At 41.4% G+C, this 17,586-nt stretch overlaps 4 protein-coding genes across 4 annotated transcripts; 2 read left to right on the top strand and 2 right to left on the bottom strand.

The window, feature by feature from the left end:
• Nucleotides 1-65: 65 nt before the first annotated feature.
• MELLADRAFT_50521 (uncharacterized protein) lies at nucleotides 66-2,985 on the top strand (the record flags this gene model as incomplete). The annotated part of the gene is made up of 10 exons (XM_007416631.1): nucleotides 66-217; nucleotides 311-374; nucleotides 473-548; nucleotides 650-728; nucleotides 801-1,131; nucleotides 1,227-1,285; nucleotides 1,373-1,433; nucleotides 1,718-2,024; nucleotides 2,088-2,126; nucleotides 2,202-2,985. The coding sequence occupies 10 exons, from the start codon at nucleotides 172-174 to the stop codon at nucleotides 2,445-2,447; spliced, it is 1,308 nt and encodes a 435-aa protein (XP_007416693.1).
• Nucleotides 2,986-4,403: 1,418 nt separating this feature from the next.
• Nucleotides 4,404-8,109, bottom strand: MELLADRAFT_118143 (uncharacterized protein; the record flags this gene model as incomplete). The annotated part of the gene is made up of 13 exons (XM_007416573.1): nucleotides 4,404-4,672; nucleotides 4,757-4,822; nucleotides 4,901-4,981; nucleotides 5,057-5,146; nucleotides 5,225-5,365; nucleotides 5,447-5,756; nucleotides 5,864-6,018; nucleotides 6,109-6,250; nucleotides 6,323-6,543; nucleotides 6,610-7,010; nucleotides 7,085-7,664; nucleotides 7,754-7,939; nucleotides 8,020-8,109. The coding sequence occupies 12 exons, from the start codon at nucleotides 8,107-8,109 to the stop codon at nucleotides 4,790-4,792; spliced, it is 2,430 nt and encodes an 809-aa protein (XP_007416635.1).
• Nucleotides 8,110-8,394: 285 nt separating this feature from the next.
• Nucleotides 8,395-11,726, top strand: MELLADRAFT_118142 (uncharacterized protein; the record flags this gene model as incomplete). Its single annotated transcript, XM_007416632.1, has 4 exons — nucleotides 8,395-8,513; nucleotides 8,586-8,746; nucleotides 8,818-10,667; nucleotides 10,746-11,726. The coding sequence occupies 4 exons, from the start codon at nucleotides 8,417-8,419 to the stop codon at nucleotides 11,461-11,463; spliced, it is 2,826 nt and encodes a 941-aa protein (XP_007416694.1).
• Nucleotides 11,727-12,109: 383 nt separating this feature from the next.
• Nucleotides 12,110-14,754, bottom strand: MELLADRAFT_73262 (uncharacterized protein; the record flags this gene model as incomplete). The annotated part of the gene is made up of 12 exons (XM_007416572.1): nucleotides 12,110-12,700; nucleotides 12,759-12,887; nucleotides 12,943-13,095; nucleotides 13,152-13,413; nucleotides 13,473-13,558; nucleotides 13,618-13,737; nucleotides 13,800-13,874; nucleotides 13,937-14,056; nucleotides 14,198-14,317; nucleotides 14,422-14,502; nucleotides 14,570-14,584; nucleotides 14,656-14,754. The coding sequence occupies 8 exons, from the start codon at nucleotides 14,042-14,044 to the stop codon at nucleotides 12,575-12,577; spliced, it is 1,059 nt and encodes a 352-aa protein (XP_007416634.1).
• Nucleotides 14,755-17,586: the final 2,832 nt, after the last annotated feature.

Raw genomic sequence — 17,586 nt, 5'->3', positions numbered from 1 at the left:
GACAGGACAAGATCTGTAGATCAAAAAAAACTTGAATCCGATTCATTTTTAAGGCTTTTTACATACAACCACTTCTTCTGCTTTAATTTTTACATCTTTGATTTTTCAATTTTTCTTTTGATTGAAATTAAACCTCACCTTCACTTTTATACATACATACTTAACTCTATCATGACTTCCACTGGCGATCACAGCAAACCAACAGTGTTAATCTTAGGTCAGTTTTAACTTCACTTTTATTTTCAATCAAGATATTCAGAACAAATTAATCCAAAGTCCTGCTTTGTTTGTTTTGATTTTTATCATTAAGGTGGTTTACAAGATGGTCATGCTCGAGCTTTACTTCCTTTTCTCGTCCCTGCAGCTCCTGCTGAGTGAGTTAAAAAAAGTTTAATGAAGAATAACTGTTCAAGATTTCGACCGAACCTGATCGATCGAAACTCTATATCACATCAATTCCATCACATTTTAGACCTTTAGTCAGACACGTTCGATTGGTCGACAAATACTTGTGCTTACCAGAGGATGATGCTTACACCACTTATGTTGTGGGTCTTGGTTTTCTAATCTCATATCTGATTCAGATTCCAACATTGATTCAAATTCTGACTGATTCATTGCTTTGATTGGTTTATATGGAAATCAATAGGATAAGGAATCCCAAAGAGTTTTGAAAGATGCAGCTACAAAGGGTGTGGAATACATGCAAGCTAACTTGTTGGTGGCTAGTTGAGTCTCAGTTTACCAATTCGATCGACTTACAGCATTTCTGACATTGGTTATCCATTTGGTTATTCCAGCTTCACGTACCAAGGCTTTCACGCTTCCAGAGGCTTATCGAGATCCTACTTCATCTTCTTCTACGACACCTTCTTACGATTTTGTGTTTGATTTTACGGGCGAGACTGATTATAATGTCGAAGAAGGTGTACACATCGAACGTACTGCTCGACTCTTACCAGAATTAGGTCGAATCGCAGCTGAGTGTCAAGTGAAGGCTTATGTACGAGAATTGCCGCCCCTTTATCATAGTGATAATAAAAAACCAATCAAGGAGGGTGAGGGAAAGCCATTCAGCATGCGTTCTAAATGGATTCATGAAGGTGTGCGTGCAATGGCGGCTTTACCTACGTGAGTCCAGCATCTTTGGATTTTCACCTATAAAACTCGATCAACTTTTTCATTTACCAAATCACCGCTCTTTTCCTTTGTACCTTTCATGATAGCTTGAACCTCGTGATCGCTCGCCCTGCCTTATTGTATGGCCCGTACATGGTTGATGGATGTTGGTCCCTTCATGATTTCTCACCTGAAGTTCAAAGACTCCGTCAGCTCTTCTGACTGGTTTGAATTACATCACACATGCTTCTAGATGCCCCGAGACTTTTGATTGGCGAAATCTATAAGTACATTGGCGAACGAATGGAACACCTGTGAGTCAGATGTCCTTGAGACACAATTCATCCTACACGCTATGATTCGCTTGCATGGGGGTTTCGTTTTGTTCTATACTTTTAAGAGGTTTTTGTCTGATCTCATTCAATCTGTGCCATCCTTTACAATTCCGTCTCTCGTCGGATCTTATCATCTGTGCCATTCTGTTTTTTCTTGAATCCGGCCATTGGGGACTATTCCTACTACCGGTCATCTATCCGGGTCCTCCTGGTCTCACAACACTGCATACATTTTTTGCATCCGGTTGGATCAACTCGACTAGTTGGTCAGCTGATCTTCGGTTGCATACTCTCCATTCTCATGACCTTGCGTCTGGGCTTTGGGCTCTTGCACAGTGGATGGCCAAATCTGGACGAAGCGACGCTGTCTCAGATCCGATCCCTTGTCTCTTACCTTCTTCAGAGAAGGTACCAGAGGGTATGCCAGCCCGAGACGCAGTGGTAACGGCACCGATGTTCAATTTGGTCGACGATGGCGATACAACCCAAGGCATGATGGCTACTATGGCCGGAAATGTCGTGGGCGTGAAGACAGGGTTCTATGGAAAGATCATCAACCAGTTTGCTAAAGTTGGTGTCTTTCCTATCTTGAAAAATCACGAGATCACTGACCAATGATTGACAAATCTGTAGCTCAATATGGTTGACGTCATTGAAGATGTGAATGAAAAAGTGCGTTGTTGCGCCATTGATCTTTCATTTTGTCTTCATTAAGCGTCGTTATTGAACCTCATCTGAATTCAACAGCACTTTGCACCATGGCCTGAGATGCTGTCGAAATCAACTCCACCTATCGTCAACACTCCTTTTACGCCCACTTTACCAGTCGCCCTCTTGTCTAAACATCACATTGCGCTAGATGGTACAAAGGTCAAAAAGGTTGTCGGTTGGACTCCGAAATACACAGCGATGACTGAGGAAGTAATCAAAGACCAAATTGAAAAGTTTAAAGAGGAAGGCGTTTGGCCTAATGCTTCACCACGATCGAAGTAGACTTGTGTGTGGTTTTACAGGAATTTAATCCATTTCATTATTGTTCATTGTCTTGAAGATGTTTGGAACATCTTTTGTGATAAATAAAGCATAAAGACAAACTTTTTTTTACTCTATCCCTATCATTCTTTTTTCTCTTTTAAGATTATTTATTTTTGATCCTCTGTCTTTCTAGGTCTATATATATAAACATCCTAATCTTTTGTCTTTTTGTTTTTTTCTTTGTTTTCTTCGTCTGTCCTTGATTATGATCACCATGTTGTGTTGGGTTATTCTTGTGAAGATTTGGTTAAAGTTTAGGGTTTTGAAAGCTTTTTATTTTTTGGGTGGGATTTTATTGAATCAGTCCATGCAGAAAGAAATTTAGAATGTGTTGTACTTTGATCGTTGAGAAGTTATATAATTTGATGTCATTTTTTATTTGATCATCTTGCTGATTATTATCATCTGTGATATCAAACATATCATCTCTATGTGGTGCAAGATTACTTGTATGTACTTCCAGGCCCATCTTGGGAATTGATCAAATGACCTTATTAAGACTTGAGGAAGACAAGCTCAGAAAACAAGGGAATACAATGAGCCAACACATCAAAAAAGTTGACTTTGATGAACATGATCTAAGAGGTCAGCAAAGAGGTAGACAAAAAAGTTTCAAAGGGTAATCATAGTAAGATACAAACATCCTACAGTCTCAGATATCAACAGAAACATGATTATAAAGACCCCACTTATGTCAATCACCCCAAGCATGTACTAGCAAATGACTTTGTGAGATATTTTTGAATCTGATCATTAAGCTCTCCTAAGTTATTCTGCAGGTTCAAGCCTATATCTTGATCATGATAAGCCAAAGGAGATGATTGGTATGGAATATTGGAAGGTTTTGAACCATCATTTGCTGTGAATGCAACATCAAATATTCAGCTTTAAATTCAATTTTGGAGATTCTTTGTAGAAACAAGAAGTAAAGACATCATAGGTCATTTGGAAGTTTATGTTGGGAAGTCACACCAAAGACATAGTAATTGAAAGGAGAAATGTAAGATAGTAGTGCATTTTTCATAGTTGTTGCTCTCAGTTCCAGAGCCTGGGAACAGACAGGTAATGCAACCACTTGAAATGATGACCTGCAGAATGAGAAGAGAAGTGGCAAGATTCCTAACACAAATAATGGTTAAGATGATGTAATATTTGTAGGAGCAGAGTTCAAAAGGTTTAAGCTCACTCACATGCACTGGCTGGGTGGGACTGTTGGGGCATCAACATACAAGTAGACATCATAGCATTTTAGAAGCACTGATATTGATATAAGGAATCAGTGTGGTGCTGGGAGCTGAGTTGTGCTAGGTGTTGGTACAAACCAACTTTGTCATGCATTGAAGTCAGCTAGTCATACTTTCACCTGGGTCAGTGTCTTACATTGGACAGGGTCATCAATTCTCTTGATACTTCTCCTTTGACTCATTTTCATCAAAGAAGGAGAAGTGTGTTTGGGGGAGCCTGGGCATGGGTTGGTGATTTTTGCTGTCTCAATATTATTCTGCTGAAATCAACCACCTACCTGTGTCCAGACTAGATGGGTGGGTGATCCAAAAAAATTACAGTCCCTACTTAAGTTGATGACTTTAGACTTGGAAAGTTGGAAATGATGTGTGTTGTGAGTGTCAAACAAAAATGTGGCAGGCATGAGAGAAGCATGGATATCTCCATAATTCTCTGGTTTGGCTGGTATCATGGCCCAGCCAGGTCCATCCCTGTCTGTTAGTACTTGCTCATGGAACATGACTCTAACTTGTGTCTTGGTGATGTCTGGCAGTCCACTTCTCCCAGAGTGAGTAAGAAAGAATACCAGAGTGAGGCACTGACATTGTAGTAATGGTATTGGGCTTGACAAACAATGTGGCAGCCAGCAATGACCACTGGGTACATATTCCCCAGTCATCAACATAAGAAGATTGTAAACTTCAACAACCTTCATTTTACCAATTTTATCTATCTAGACACCATAGGTTGCCTTTGGAGTAGATTCACAACTTGATCATTACACTTTTTTCACATGGCATACTAAGTACAGTATTCAATTGTAATTACACATAATAGTCTCCAAGGTTTTCCTTCATGGTTGCATTGGCATCAATTTGACTACTCCATGAAGATGTGATACAAAGCTCTCACAGGGGTCTTCCACTTTTGTTTACCCAAGATGGTCATTCAAGCTGAACCTGAAGCCAAAGAGATTCAATTTCAGCTCAATAGCTTTCAACTAAGTCAGATGTACAGAGCTACAACCAAAATAATTTACATACACATTTACCAACCCATAATCAACCATATCCTCATCAAGCTCTTGAAACAGCTTTCAATACGTCTTCCTGTAAGACATAAAAAGGTATGATTGTCTCAGTCATTTACAAAGTATGGAACAAAGCATTCAAAAGTTCATCACGTACCATTGCTTCTTTCCTTGAAGGATCAGGTGCAGAATTGATCGAATTCAGATGAGTGACAAGTTTGATTAAGATAGGAGCGAGCTAAATAACCCGGCTCAGTATCTTACCCCATCATAAAGCATATAATTACAAATCTATAATAAAAAGATGACTCACCCTTCGAGGTGTGACTAGCTTGTACTTCATTTCACGATAATCTGGATCTAGATATCCACCTACATCTGGACTCTCTAGTAATCCAACGATCTGTGAATAAATGATTCCAAAAGTTGTTCAACTTGACTAATAAGTAAAGTCAAGCATTTCAGTGAATCATAACTCAACCTGAACCAGTTCTTCAAAAATCGGTTCAACACCTTCGATATTGACAGATTTGGCACGCGAGACTGCAAAACGTATGTCATTGGCCAGATAGGATAGCCCTCCATCACTCATTTTGATGGGTTCACGTTCAACAAAAAACCCCTGAGGAAAATGAAAAAAAAAACCATCTTAGAGAGTGACAAGAAAAGTGAAAGATGAGTTTCGAAAAAAAAAAAGTCTTACCATCAATCTCTGAGCGATATAGGACCAAGCTCCAAGATGAATCGCAACTCGAACGTTGTGTGGTAAGATGCTCAAAACACTGGTCATCACCGTTTTAAGATAATTCATACATTCGATCAAATATACACTAGCTTCACCATCTTCATCAACTGCCATCATTCGATCGGTTGTCCAATCATATTCAGCCAATTCAAAAAAATCTTTAATCTTGGCATGAACTCTTGATAGGATCGTTTCTTCGGAAAAACTTAGTGTGGCTTGGAATGCTCGAGATGAATCTAATTTCACTAATCCACCCCTCGGTGTTACCCTGTATGAATATTATCCAAATCCAAATCAGAAGAACGATGTCAATTTATAATGGGCTCCTTGTATCTGAGATTGGAATGATCTATAGTAAGATTCTTAAATGCTTACCGAAGGGTGACAAGTAAGCGCTCTAGTGCGAGACATGCGGTTTGAAAGAATTGTAGATTGATTACAATCTGAGAAAGTTGTGACAGATTCCTGGTATTTTGAACTCGAGAACGGATATGACCGTTGATATGCTTGATCAAAAGTTTGTCAAGTGACTAGAACAAAGTAAAGATAGATGATGACCGAGTTCAAGAATTAGATTTTTAAGATACGTGTGTTTAATTAAGATATGGAATACGAGATACCTTACGTAGCACATCATCAGTATCGCGCATCGCCGAAACAAATCCATCCGCAAAATGATAGTATTTTGTAACAAAGTTTCGAATATCGATGCAACAAAGTGGGTAAGTCTGAGAGAACGGAAGAGCGGCTGGATATCCACCCCTAAAGTGAGCAAGGAATTCAACATCAAATTATATATTCCAGATTTTTTAACGTAAACCTGAAAAGACATACGTGATTAAATTCTCTTGAGCCCATTCACCCTGTTCAGGTAAGAAGCTCACTTCTACTACCTTTGAAAATTCATCCTCGTTGTTAACTGTCATTGGTTGATGGTCATCATCCAAGACTATCTGCTGAAAATCTGTACCGTATTTCCATCGCAAAAGATCGGTGTACCGTTCAAAGAGTGAACTGAGAAGGACATTTAATTGTGTAGCCGGGTACTCATACGCCTATAGATTTTCAAAGTCAGTAAGATAGCCACAAAATTGGGCTTTGGAGATGAAAACATCACCTACCGCAGCAGTTTGGGCAAATGTGAGTAGTTTTGTCTTGATTCCAAGAAAGATGTCGAGATCTTCGCAACCTCCGATTCCCTCAGTAATAATTGCGACTACCCGTTCACACATCTCCTCCCAAAGATTATCCACATCTGTCTCATCCCTAAAAGACTTTGTAGTATGTAAAACATGAGCCTCGATGATAAAAAAGCCGACGATAGACTCCATTAAGCTAGCCAAGTTCTCCAATGAAAATGGGGATGAGGCGGTAGAAGAAACAATCAAATGAGCTTGTGCTCTACGATCGTCCCTGAATGACTTCCTCAACTCTTCGTTGGCATCAAGGGTTTCATAGATATGAATGGCCAGGTAGAGTGGTGAGAAATCGATCCGAGATTGAGTTGACTCTAAGACATTATCTGAAGTTAAAGGATGGAGATGATTTAGTCAAAATTTTCAAAATCTCCTTGATCACTTGGATATTCTGACTCACATTCATGCCGTTCACTGACCGCCATCTCGACCGGTGTGTTGACATCCACAAGCATGGCTAAAGAAGCCGAGTCCTGATGTTTAACTCGGTCTCGTCTTGCTTTCCATCTCCTTGTCCTCATCTCCATTCCTTCCATCGCCAATTTTCCGACACTTCCACTTCGTTCACGTGCTTCATATAACCAAGAATTGAGTTGTTTGGTGACTTCTTCTCTAACTCTAATTTTCTCATTTGGAAGTGCTTCACCAAGATATCCAGCAAAGGCAGCAAATGGTAAGAGAGGCTTAAGATGAATGAATTGAAGTTCATCTAATGATCTTAAAGCCGAATAGAATTTTCCCGTTTGAATCTGTTGAGAGACTTTCTTAGAGAGATCGAGGACGCGTAAACAAGCTTGAAGGGTATCGATTGTATCATCAATGTTGGATGCCACTTTTCTTGCATCGAGTAATGAAGAACGAGCTGAAGCTAGAGAAGCACCTGATGATTGAAGTGATGAATCGAGACTGACTACATGTGATCGAAGGGATAGAGTACCTTGTCGAACACTTAATAATTTATCAACTGATCCTATAAAGTCCTAAATGTAAAAGATATGATTTGGGTTGATTTAATGATTTGATGTATAAGAGAAAGAGAGGTGAGTGAGTGAATGAATGATGAGTTGACCTGATGATTTGCATGACAGACAGCTTCGATTTCGGCTTCTTTGGTTCTCATAAATTTAAGAAGATGTCGTAAGAATGCATCTTGTTGTTTAGATAAATGAATGTTACGAATGATAGGACCAAGATGATCGAGTTGATCTTGATGACCAGATCGAGTGGTTGATGAAAAGTCAGAATAAAGGTAAAGCTACAGATTGTATACGACAAGAGCGATTAGATTAAATGGTCGATTTGATTTGGTTTTGAGTGGAATGGGAAATGACTTACGTTTTGAAGTTGAGCTTCTATATCAGCATGAGTGAAGAATGTTTTCTTGGTGATCGATCGATTGCTTATTTCATTTTGATTGTGATTCATGGTTCATGTGAAGCGTTGGTGAAAGTTATCGAGAGTCAGAGTGAGTGAGGGTGAGAGTTGACTTGGGCTGAGTTCGAGTGGTGGATTATGTCATTATAAATAAAGTTGAACCCACTTGCAAGTCAAATTTAACTGTGTACATATTTATGCCAGTGCGAGATTTAACACTCCAAATTAAATTCTAAAAGACAGACAGCTCGAAATGAAATTTAAGAACAATTCTACAAAACATTTCGTAACTTTATAACTTTCTTCCTTTCTTTTTACTTCTCAAACAACCACTTCAACACACAAAACAAATCGTATCATGAACTCATCATTCACTTCTCATCCAATCACCAAACTATTCAATCAAGAACAGCCCATTAACTTAAGATCACTTCAAGGTTTATTATTAAATCATGGTAAGCCTATTCTTTCTTCATCCTCAACAATCAACTTATCAATCTGACCTCTCCTTACTTTCTTTCCAAAAGGTATCCCCGATCATCCTAATCACCTTAGACCTATCATTTGGAGTTTGCTCTTAAACTTAACATCTGAAACAAATCCTCAAAAACGATCAAAACAACTTAATAACAAAAGAACTGAATATAATGAGTTAATGAGTTATCTCGTTCAACAAATCGATCTTCATGTTTGTTTGTTTCTTCGAATTCTCAATCAAACCAAACCTAACTAATCATCTGATTGGCTCACATTGTGCAGAACGGTTCAAATCTCACTTCACCTGCTAGTTCTTCTTTTCCTAATGACTCGAAACAAACATCTCAACGCGATCAGATTAATCAAACTCTCAGCTCTATTGACGCTGATGTTCGTCGGACTCAAGCTAATCTTACCTTCTTCAGTTCACCTATGAAAGCCAATCTCAACTCGTCATCTGGTGTCAAACTTCATATTCTGATCAATCAATTAAACCGTTTAAATCCCCTTCGTTCTAAACCTTCTCATCAACATCAATCTGTTTCAAGATCATCTAAAGATCACATACACGAATCTACGTTTCATAATCAGAAACAAGACTCATCATTTGATGATCAGGAAGACGATTCTATCAAACGTTCCTCTCTCACAAGCTCAAGCTCCTGTACTACTACCACTAGCAGTCCTCTCGATGAGACCGACGAACGCGCCTGTTCACCTACTCATACCACTCACATCGAATCATCAGATCAAGACCATGCTCAGTTCATCACCTTACAACCCAAACTCGATCCTATCATCACTTACTCTGAATATCATGCTCAGCCTACCACTCCTCTCCTCAGTATCCAGGCGCCTAGTCCAATCTGTAGCCCTTCTTCACCTTCTACTTCACCTCTACCTAATCCCTTACCCACTCCTAGGCTATCCCAACGACCAGCATCTGACGAAGCAGAGGATGATGAAGGCGATAGACTCACTTACACCTTTCATGATTGTCTTACTCGTTTATTATATGTTTGGTCTACCCTTAATCCTGGCATTGGGTACGTTCAAGGAATGAACGAGTTGGGCGCATTGATCCTCTATGTCTTTGGTCAAACAAAACCTCAGCAAGTTGGCTACGAGGATAAATCAGAAAGTGATTTGCTGAGTGACAAAGTCGAAGCCGATGCTTTCTGGGCCTTTACCACTCTCGTGTCGACAGTCCGTGACATCTTTGTACAATCTTTTGACAATCCTTTACCTTCTACTCTCCTTCAACCTCACCGACCCAGTTCACCTTTACGGTTTACCGAACCTATTCAATTCTCAAACCCAATCCCTACCACTCGACAACAAGTTGGTATTGGCCGACTTTTGGACCGTTACGGGGCGTTACTCAAGTGGCTTCACCCCTCCCTTTCCGATCATCTAGCCCTACTCGGTGTCGACCCGACTCTATATACTTTCAATTGGTTTACCTGTCTATTTACTCACTGCTTTAATCTAGCCGACGTCATCCGGCTATGGGATCCACTTCTTACTTTGAATCTCGATCCTTCTCAGTCACAACACGGGGTAGCCAACCAAGAGGAAATGATGGACTTTTTGGTAGATATCGCATGTGCTCTCACGCTCCAGCTCGGTCCCACCATCTTAAATATTACAAGCTTTGCATCAGCCATCAAGTTACTGCAAGGCATTCGCTCCTTTCGCTCCGGACCTGGCTTTCCTGGCTTCCCTTCTCTTGACGTAGATACGATTGTTCAGGACGCCTTACTAATTCGTCAACGTCGATTGGCTAAAGGTTTTGCGACTGAACAGCCAACAACGGATCTGACCCATCATCCCAGTCATCAATTACCACCAGTACTCGAGACCGAAGAACAGGAATCAGCACATGATGGTCATCCACATCAACGTTCGTACAATCGCCCTGGTCCATTTAATGCGCTTGGCTGGACATCTCTTCAGCGGTATAAGTCCAAGTCTGCTACGAACCTTGGCCCGCCGCTACCATCGTCCCCGACCAATCAGCACCAGAGGTCAATGGAGCCTGTGAACGGTGCAGTAGAAAACCATAACGGCGGTCTGTTGGAAAAACTCAAGACTCGGGCTGAAGCTTGGAAGGATAGTGATACAGCTGCGACGTACGTCTGTAATTCCTCTCCCGCCCTTACTACTTGTTTTATTGGCTCATCGTATCTTCTATAACGTCCAACTCGCAGATTTTCTAAGCAAGCTACTAACTGGACCATCTTGGCGTCCTCATGGCGTCCACCAACGATCGTGTCTAAATTAACGTCTCTTTCGATGTCTGATCCACCTAGTCCTTCTACTCCTGCTTCTCAGTCATATAATCACCAATCACCATATGAGGCTAGCGATGCTGATACAGGAACCGAAAGTTTTCTCTCATCAGCGCGTTGGTCGCGACTTTCATCTTCAAGTTCCTCAACAGTCTCTGTAGACCCCATCCACTCGCCGCCCTCAACTGGTAGCCTTGGATCTCCTATCGCTTCCGGTTCAGTACTGATGGGTAGCTCGCAAGGACCTCGTCCATTGCTCTTAAGTTCGAGGGCAAGAACCACGGTCGTTACTCAGTCTCCAACGCCCTCTAGGGAAGGAAGTACCGGTGGTCTGATGTCCGAGTTAAGTTCATCTTGGAGGAAGATCAGCGGGAGTGGTGGTGGAGGAGGAGGAGGAATCAATTCAGTTAGTTATGCTCAGTCGCCGATTTCTTCCATGGGTTCTCAATCGCCTCTTCCAATCAATGGAGTGAAAATTTTGGGCAGATCGAGATCACCATCAATGGTCACTTCTCCTCAACGATCTCCATCTCTTCGTTCTCGACATGATGATTATCAAGTAACACCTACCAAGAAAAAATCATTAAGACATTCTTTACCTGATAGTCCTTTCACACCTTTTCATCATCTATCATAATCTTTGCATTTTTCCTCTTAGTGCTTGGACAGAAAGGATCGATTAAGACTCTGCATGTTGTAATTTACTTTCTTCTTTGTTGTATGAGCAGCTCTGATCAAGCTTGAGAAAAGATAAGAGCCGATCAAACCTGATCCTATTTCTTCTTGAATTCACGACAACTATTTTGGTTGATCTATGATGTGAAAGGAGAGGTTTGTGATGAGATGAATTCATTTCGTATCTCATGCAATCTATGTATTGAATAATATATGTTGTTAGTTTGAATGGGACCCGTTAATCCTCTGAAATTCATCATCTTGTTCATACCTTCGAACGTTTCATGACATTGATTGTTTTGATGTGATTCTTTCAATGAATATATGCTTCTCAAATCTTACAACGTCTCAAGAATATGCGAGTAACGACCATCATTTTGACAGGTGCCTCAATGGTCAAGAGAAGGAAATGAGTAAATTCAGGTTTCGCTTGGTATTTGTTGATTGTCACACAGATTTGAGCTCATCGCAGGGACAAGGATGAGGAGCGCAGGAATGCTACATTGAGGTAGAGACAGCAAAGTCTCCAAAACTGGGCACGTAGAGGCAGCGGAGTCTTGAAAAGAGTACAGGCAGAGGCAATAGTCTTCAAGGGAGGACAAATTTTTAGAGCAAAATCTGCAAGCCATGTCCTTTCCTCTTTTGTAAAATGATCATGAACACAAGAGTGCATTGCAGCGCGCATGAGCAGTAGAGTGAATAGAAGAACAATGTGCAGTGGCACCAGAGACAATAAAGAGACAAGATAAAATCGAGCTTATGCATCAAGTACCAATATGGGCAACGCGAGGTCAACAACTCAACTAAACTTCAGTCACGACACATAAAAGCGTTAATAATAATCCTGGTTGTTGAAAGCGCAATCCATGTTGAAGCATCCGTGTTTGACAGCTAGCATGATGCGTAAAGTACCGGGCCTCGAGCCTCCAAATAAAGCAGAGTCGAGGGGTATATGAAAGTGAGAGTCGAATTAAAAGTAAAATAGAAATTAACATTGCAGAGAAAGGTAAATAAGTGAAGAAGATATGGTCTCGGTGTGGAAGTTGGGAGGCGATGGAGTAGCACAAACGCTATCATGCAGTAGCAGCGATAACAGGAGTGGCTTCGGTGGCGGTAGACGTTTCCACCGGTGTCTCGACAGGGGCAACAGTCTCTGGAGCAGCCTCAGGAGTGGCATCTGCCGGAACAATCGTTTCGGCCTACATGAGGAGGAAGAATTAGCTTCTGAGTCAAGTCCGCTTCGTCAAAAAACCTTACAGGAGCAGTGTCCTTGGGAGGAGCAGTCTCTTCAGCCTCCTCTTTCGTAGCCTCGGGCTTCTTAACGACCTTCTTTTCATTGATGCCAAAAAGACGTCCGCTAAATCGTCGAGCAAGTTTAGCCAAGTCCTGGAAGAGGAGAAGTCAGTTGATGCAACCAAGCTTAGCAGCAAAGGCAGCTTACTTTTGGCGACTTCTTTTCCGTCTTCACTTCTTCAGCAGTTTCAGTGACCGGAGCCGCTTCCTCAGCAGGTGCTACTGGGGTTTCAGCGGCAGGGGTCTCAGCCTCGGCAGCCGGTACCTCAGCAACAGCAGCGGGTTCGGTGACTGCAAGAGTCTGTGCAGCGCAGTTTCTTAGCCAGCATAACAATAGTTGCAAAGAGAAAAACTTACTTCGGGTGTGGGTTCAGGGACTTCAGCTGGAAGAGCTGCTTCAGCAGGTTTGGGTTCTTCTAGCGGCTCAGTGGATTTCTTGCCCTTTGGACTCTTAGGCTTAAGAACGAATGCAGTGATCTTATCGAAAAGATTTCCGCGTTCTTTCCGAGGCGTAGTGACATCCTTCTCGGCCGTTGTGGGTTCAGCAGGTGCAGGCTCGGCGGCAGACGCTTCAACAACGGGTTCAGACTCGGCCACTTGAGGAGTTGGTTCACCGGGGCTAAAGTAGAAATCATGATGAGTAACGCAAAACCGCAGACACAGGTGTTGAGTACTTACGCGGGGTTGGCGGACGAAGCTTCCTGTTCAGTAGGAGCAACTGTAGCCTCCGGATCTTTCTTCTCTGTGGTGGCTTTGTCAAGCGGCTAAAAGATAAGACAACGATCAGAAACTTTAATAGAACCATAGCAGGAAACAGACTTACTTTGCGGATTTTGTTCAAAAGATCAGCAAAAGGCTTTCGAGCAGGTTTCTTCTCCTTCTTCTCCTCTTCAACTTTGGGAGCTTCGTCTGCCTTGGGCTCCGCAGCGGGAGTCTCAGTGGCCTAACAACGAGAGACATGAGAATCATTGGAGGGAGACCTCGGAGAAAAGGAAGGCTACTTACCGACTCAGCAGCAGGGGCTTCTGTTGCTTCCTCGACTGGGGCCTCGACAGCAGGAGTTTCGGCTACCTCAGACGACTAGAATACAAGGGTTAGTGTTAAGTATGGAAGTCAGTAGATAAGCGAAGGGTGAGACAAACCTCGACAGGCGCAGGGGTAGCGGCAGCGGCAGCTTCCGCAGGAGCGATCGAGGATTCGCCGACCGAAATGGGAGGAAGATTAGGAGCAGACTCGGTGATAGCAGACATGCCGAAAATCTACTAGAGTGTGAAGGTAAAGAAAGGGAAAGGAGTGAGGTTGTGAATTTGAAATGAGGGACGTGTGGATGACGAGGAGAAAACGAAAGATTGGTCAGAAACGATACACAAGGGAGGAAAGAGAGAGAAAGGCGAATGACAAACGAAGTTGAAGGAGAGAATGAGAGGTATGTATGATGAAGATGATGATGCAAACGGAGAAAAATGAAATAGGGATTCGGTCGAAGAAAAAATATAAAATTGGCTTGGGAAAGAAGAAGCTGTCTGAGTTTAAAGAGGAAGAACGAGAGTAAATTAAACAGTAGGGGTAGACAGGTAAAGAGGTGTACGTAGGTCTTAGTTAGAAGAATTTAAATAATACACCATACGTATATTAAATGAAATAATGCTTGAATTGAGTATTTCTAATTGGAAAGCCCAAGAGCGGGAGATGAATGGGAAGTTGAAACCTGATTGAGATATGAGCTCAGATCGTGATACATACACAGTTTTGAATTTAGCGTTGATGTTACATACGGTTTTTTCGATCGACTGTGGTTGAGAATAAGATTAAGTAATACAGTCTGCAAGGACAGCTGACAGGATACAGCTCATGGACTCACAACTCTCTACAGCCGCGGTGAACCACAGACCATGCTCGGTCAGAGTCAAGGACCACAGAACAAAGATCAAGCAAAGAAGTTAAACTGACCACGAGTAGGGTAAATAAATACAAAGGCAGCTTATTCGAATTTCGGAGGCTCTATATCAGCCACGATGAGAACATGAATCACATGAAAGCAAGGTAATAAGCGCGATCTAAAACCAATATATAAATCGTAATAGCGCTCATCACATGAATCTTTCGCTTTTTGGAAAGGTGAAGACCAATCAAGGATGTTGTGAATTCAGCGAATAGGATCATACAAACCTTATCTCCTATCCTCGAATTCATGTAGACTCAGCTCAGCAGCCCAAATTAGTTTCTACGTCTCCCCACCCTGACATTCTCGAAGAGGCTTCAACACGGTTTAATCAAAGTGGAAGATGGTCCATTCATCAACGTACTATGTAAGCCTGAACCTGTGTGGCGCAAACTTGTTGGAGCTCATCTAGGCTCACCCAGCTCCAGTAATCAAACTTCAGAAAGATCAGTCTCTGATCAGAGAAAACACTTGCCAGCCCGACTCATCTCTTACACATAGGGTATACAAATATGGTTCTGGAAATTGCCAGAAGGGTTTTCCTAGAACACCAGAAGTTTTTTATGGATGTGTTCCGAACTTATGGTGTCACTGTTATGAAGCTTTGAATAACCAACACCGTGTGTTTTCTAGAACACCAGGAAGCTTCTATTGTTCTGGAAAAAATTGTCTGGGAATTTCCAGAATGATATTTGTATACCCTAATTTTGGAGCTTGTAGATCTGATGAAGTGAAATCATTGCCAGAAAGCCAGTCTGGTGTCAGTCAGCAGACTGATTAATGATGGGGATCAGGCTTCCACTGTCTTGACAGAGTCATCTGATGGGTCTCATGTGAGCCTCCCTCAGCAAAGCACGCTGAAAAGTGAGTACCAGCTATATGATGGTGTGTATGAAATCAAGCCTGCCTACCTTTCATTTTACTTACCTATAATCCTGGGTCAAGGCCAAAAATTATTGATGTCAATTTTATTGCATGGAGCCTGAAGCTTTTTCATGTTACTATACACCGTGTCCGGGTAGTGTTCGCTCGTCGACGAGCGCGCACGACTTCCCTTTCTGCCTCAAAGGGAGTTGGTGTGCGCTTGTCGACTACACTACGGATCAAAATATTCGTAATTTTTACATGTTTTCACCATCTGTTTCAACAATGTTTTCCTGATGATTTGAAAACACCCCCAGTAAAAACGTGACGTAAACATATGTGGTTACGTTGCGAACATGTTTTGTTTATCTCTGCTCAACACTTGTCGTACATAATTGTTATGTAATCAGCATGAATGCTGAACGTATCAAGTATGAAAGTCAGACATACTTGCAACATATTGCTGACAAAATCTTTTTAGCTACATCTGTGAAATGTATTCTGCACATCTCATTTACATAAGTCGTATGTTTCTGGAACATGGATCCACCCCAGATTTTAATCGGGTCTCAGTTTGATTCAATTCAAATTGTGATTTTATTGTATAGCCGCTATTTTTGTATATATATTTTTGATTCCGTGTTTTTTAATCCAGTGAGCGCGCTCCATACTGGAGCTTGCATTTCGTTTCGCTTGGGTCACGATACCATGCAAACTGGGTTGATACACAGCAAATGTAGTAACATCAGAGGCTGTATACATTCCAGATGCGCAACAGAAATAAGAGGAACGACAATCTTCGATCGACAAAAAGTTCTTTAATGTAAAGAAGTAGTTGGAGGAACCCATAAAAGAAGAGAAAGTGAAAGAAAATAAACTAAAATAAAGGAAAGTAAAAGAAAAGAAAAATAAGATAACAAGTTGGTTCACAATCAGTCAATATTCAGTTCATGTTTGCTCCCCCTTGTTTTTGTCAGGAAGAATTATATCATCCTTGTGTGTTGTCATGATGGCTGCAAACGTGCAAGTACCATCAAAAACCTTGCGATCGGTCTCCATCACCAGATTTTTGAATCTAAACACAAATTCCATCAGCAAGAGCTCAGCGGATGGGTAGGTCAACTTGCTAACCACATACCTGGCTTGTGATGGCGGTGGTAGCTTTTTGATCCAACGTAAGCGACCATTGACCCACGTCCACATCGATTTTGGTAGGGAAGAGAAACCCCAAAATCATCAGTTTGTATTGATGAAAGGGTAGCAACTTTTCAAAAAAGGGATAATAGAATCAATTTACTCACTTATGAAACAAATTTTTCAATTTTAGTAATCTTGATGTTCCATCCTCAACATAATCATCGAACCAAACTAAAAAACCAAAGAAAATCAATCACTGATCCCTTGCCCAAACCCATCCCACAAAAAGGATCATTTTCATAAAACACTTACTTAACAAGTACATCACCATACCTTAAAACCCTTTGGATGATATCATGTTTAAATTGATCCCAAATTAAATCAGCATCTTCGAATTCATTTGCAGTAACCATCTTGGCTTTATACCTCGATGAGTATGAAGATTAAGCCATTCAGCTAGCAAAGAGTCTCAATTATCAGGTGTCGCTAATGGTCACTCCCGAGCAAGAACCACAGAAGGTGCTTGCTTATCTGACTGCGGGAATGAGCGAGTTGGCTCTATTGCGACGTTGATCATTCGAGACGCGAGATCGATCGGTGTTATTCAGTAGTATTCAATACGCCGGATCACTAATCTGGAGAAGGGTTTGAGAGCTGCGTGGGAGAGATGTGTGAATGGTACAGATTGTGAAGAAGGAATTGAGTGGAAAGAATGGAACGATTTAGAAAAAAGAAAACTTGGTCAACATAGGATTCAAAACGAAGCAGACGAAGGCAGACTGGCGTATCTTGGTGTATCACAGATTGGATGCTTATGTTTTTAACCTTATCGGATTGAGGACCTTTGCG

This window comes from Melampsora larici-populina, assembly GCF_000204055.1.
Source record: "Melampsora larici-populina 98AG31 unplaced genomic scaffold MELLAscaffold_62, whole genome shotgun sequence".
NCBI lineage: Eukaryota > Fungi > Basidiomycota > Pucciniomycetes > Pucciniales > Melampsoraceae > Melampsora > Melampsora laricis-populina.
The sequence above is the reverse complement of the archived record's forward strand: the minus strand, read 5'-3'. Positions and strand labels throughout refer to the sequence as shown.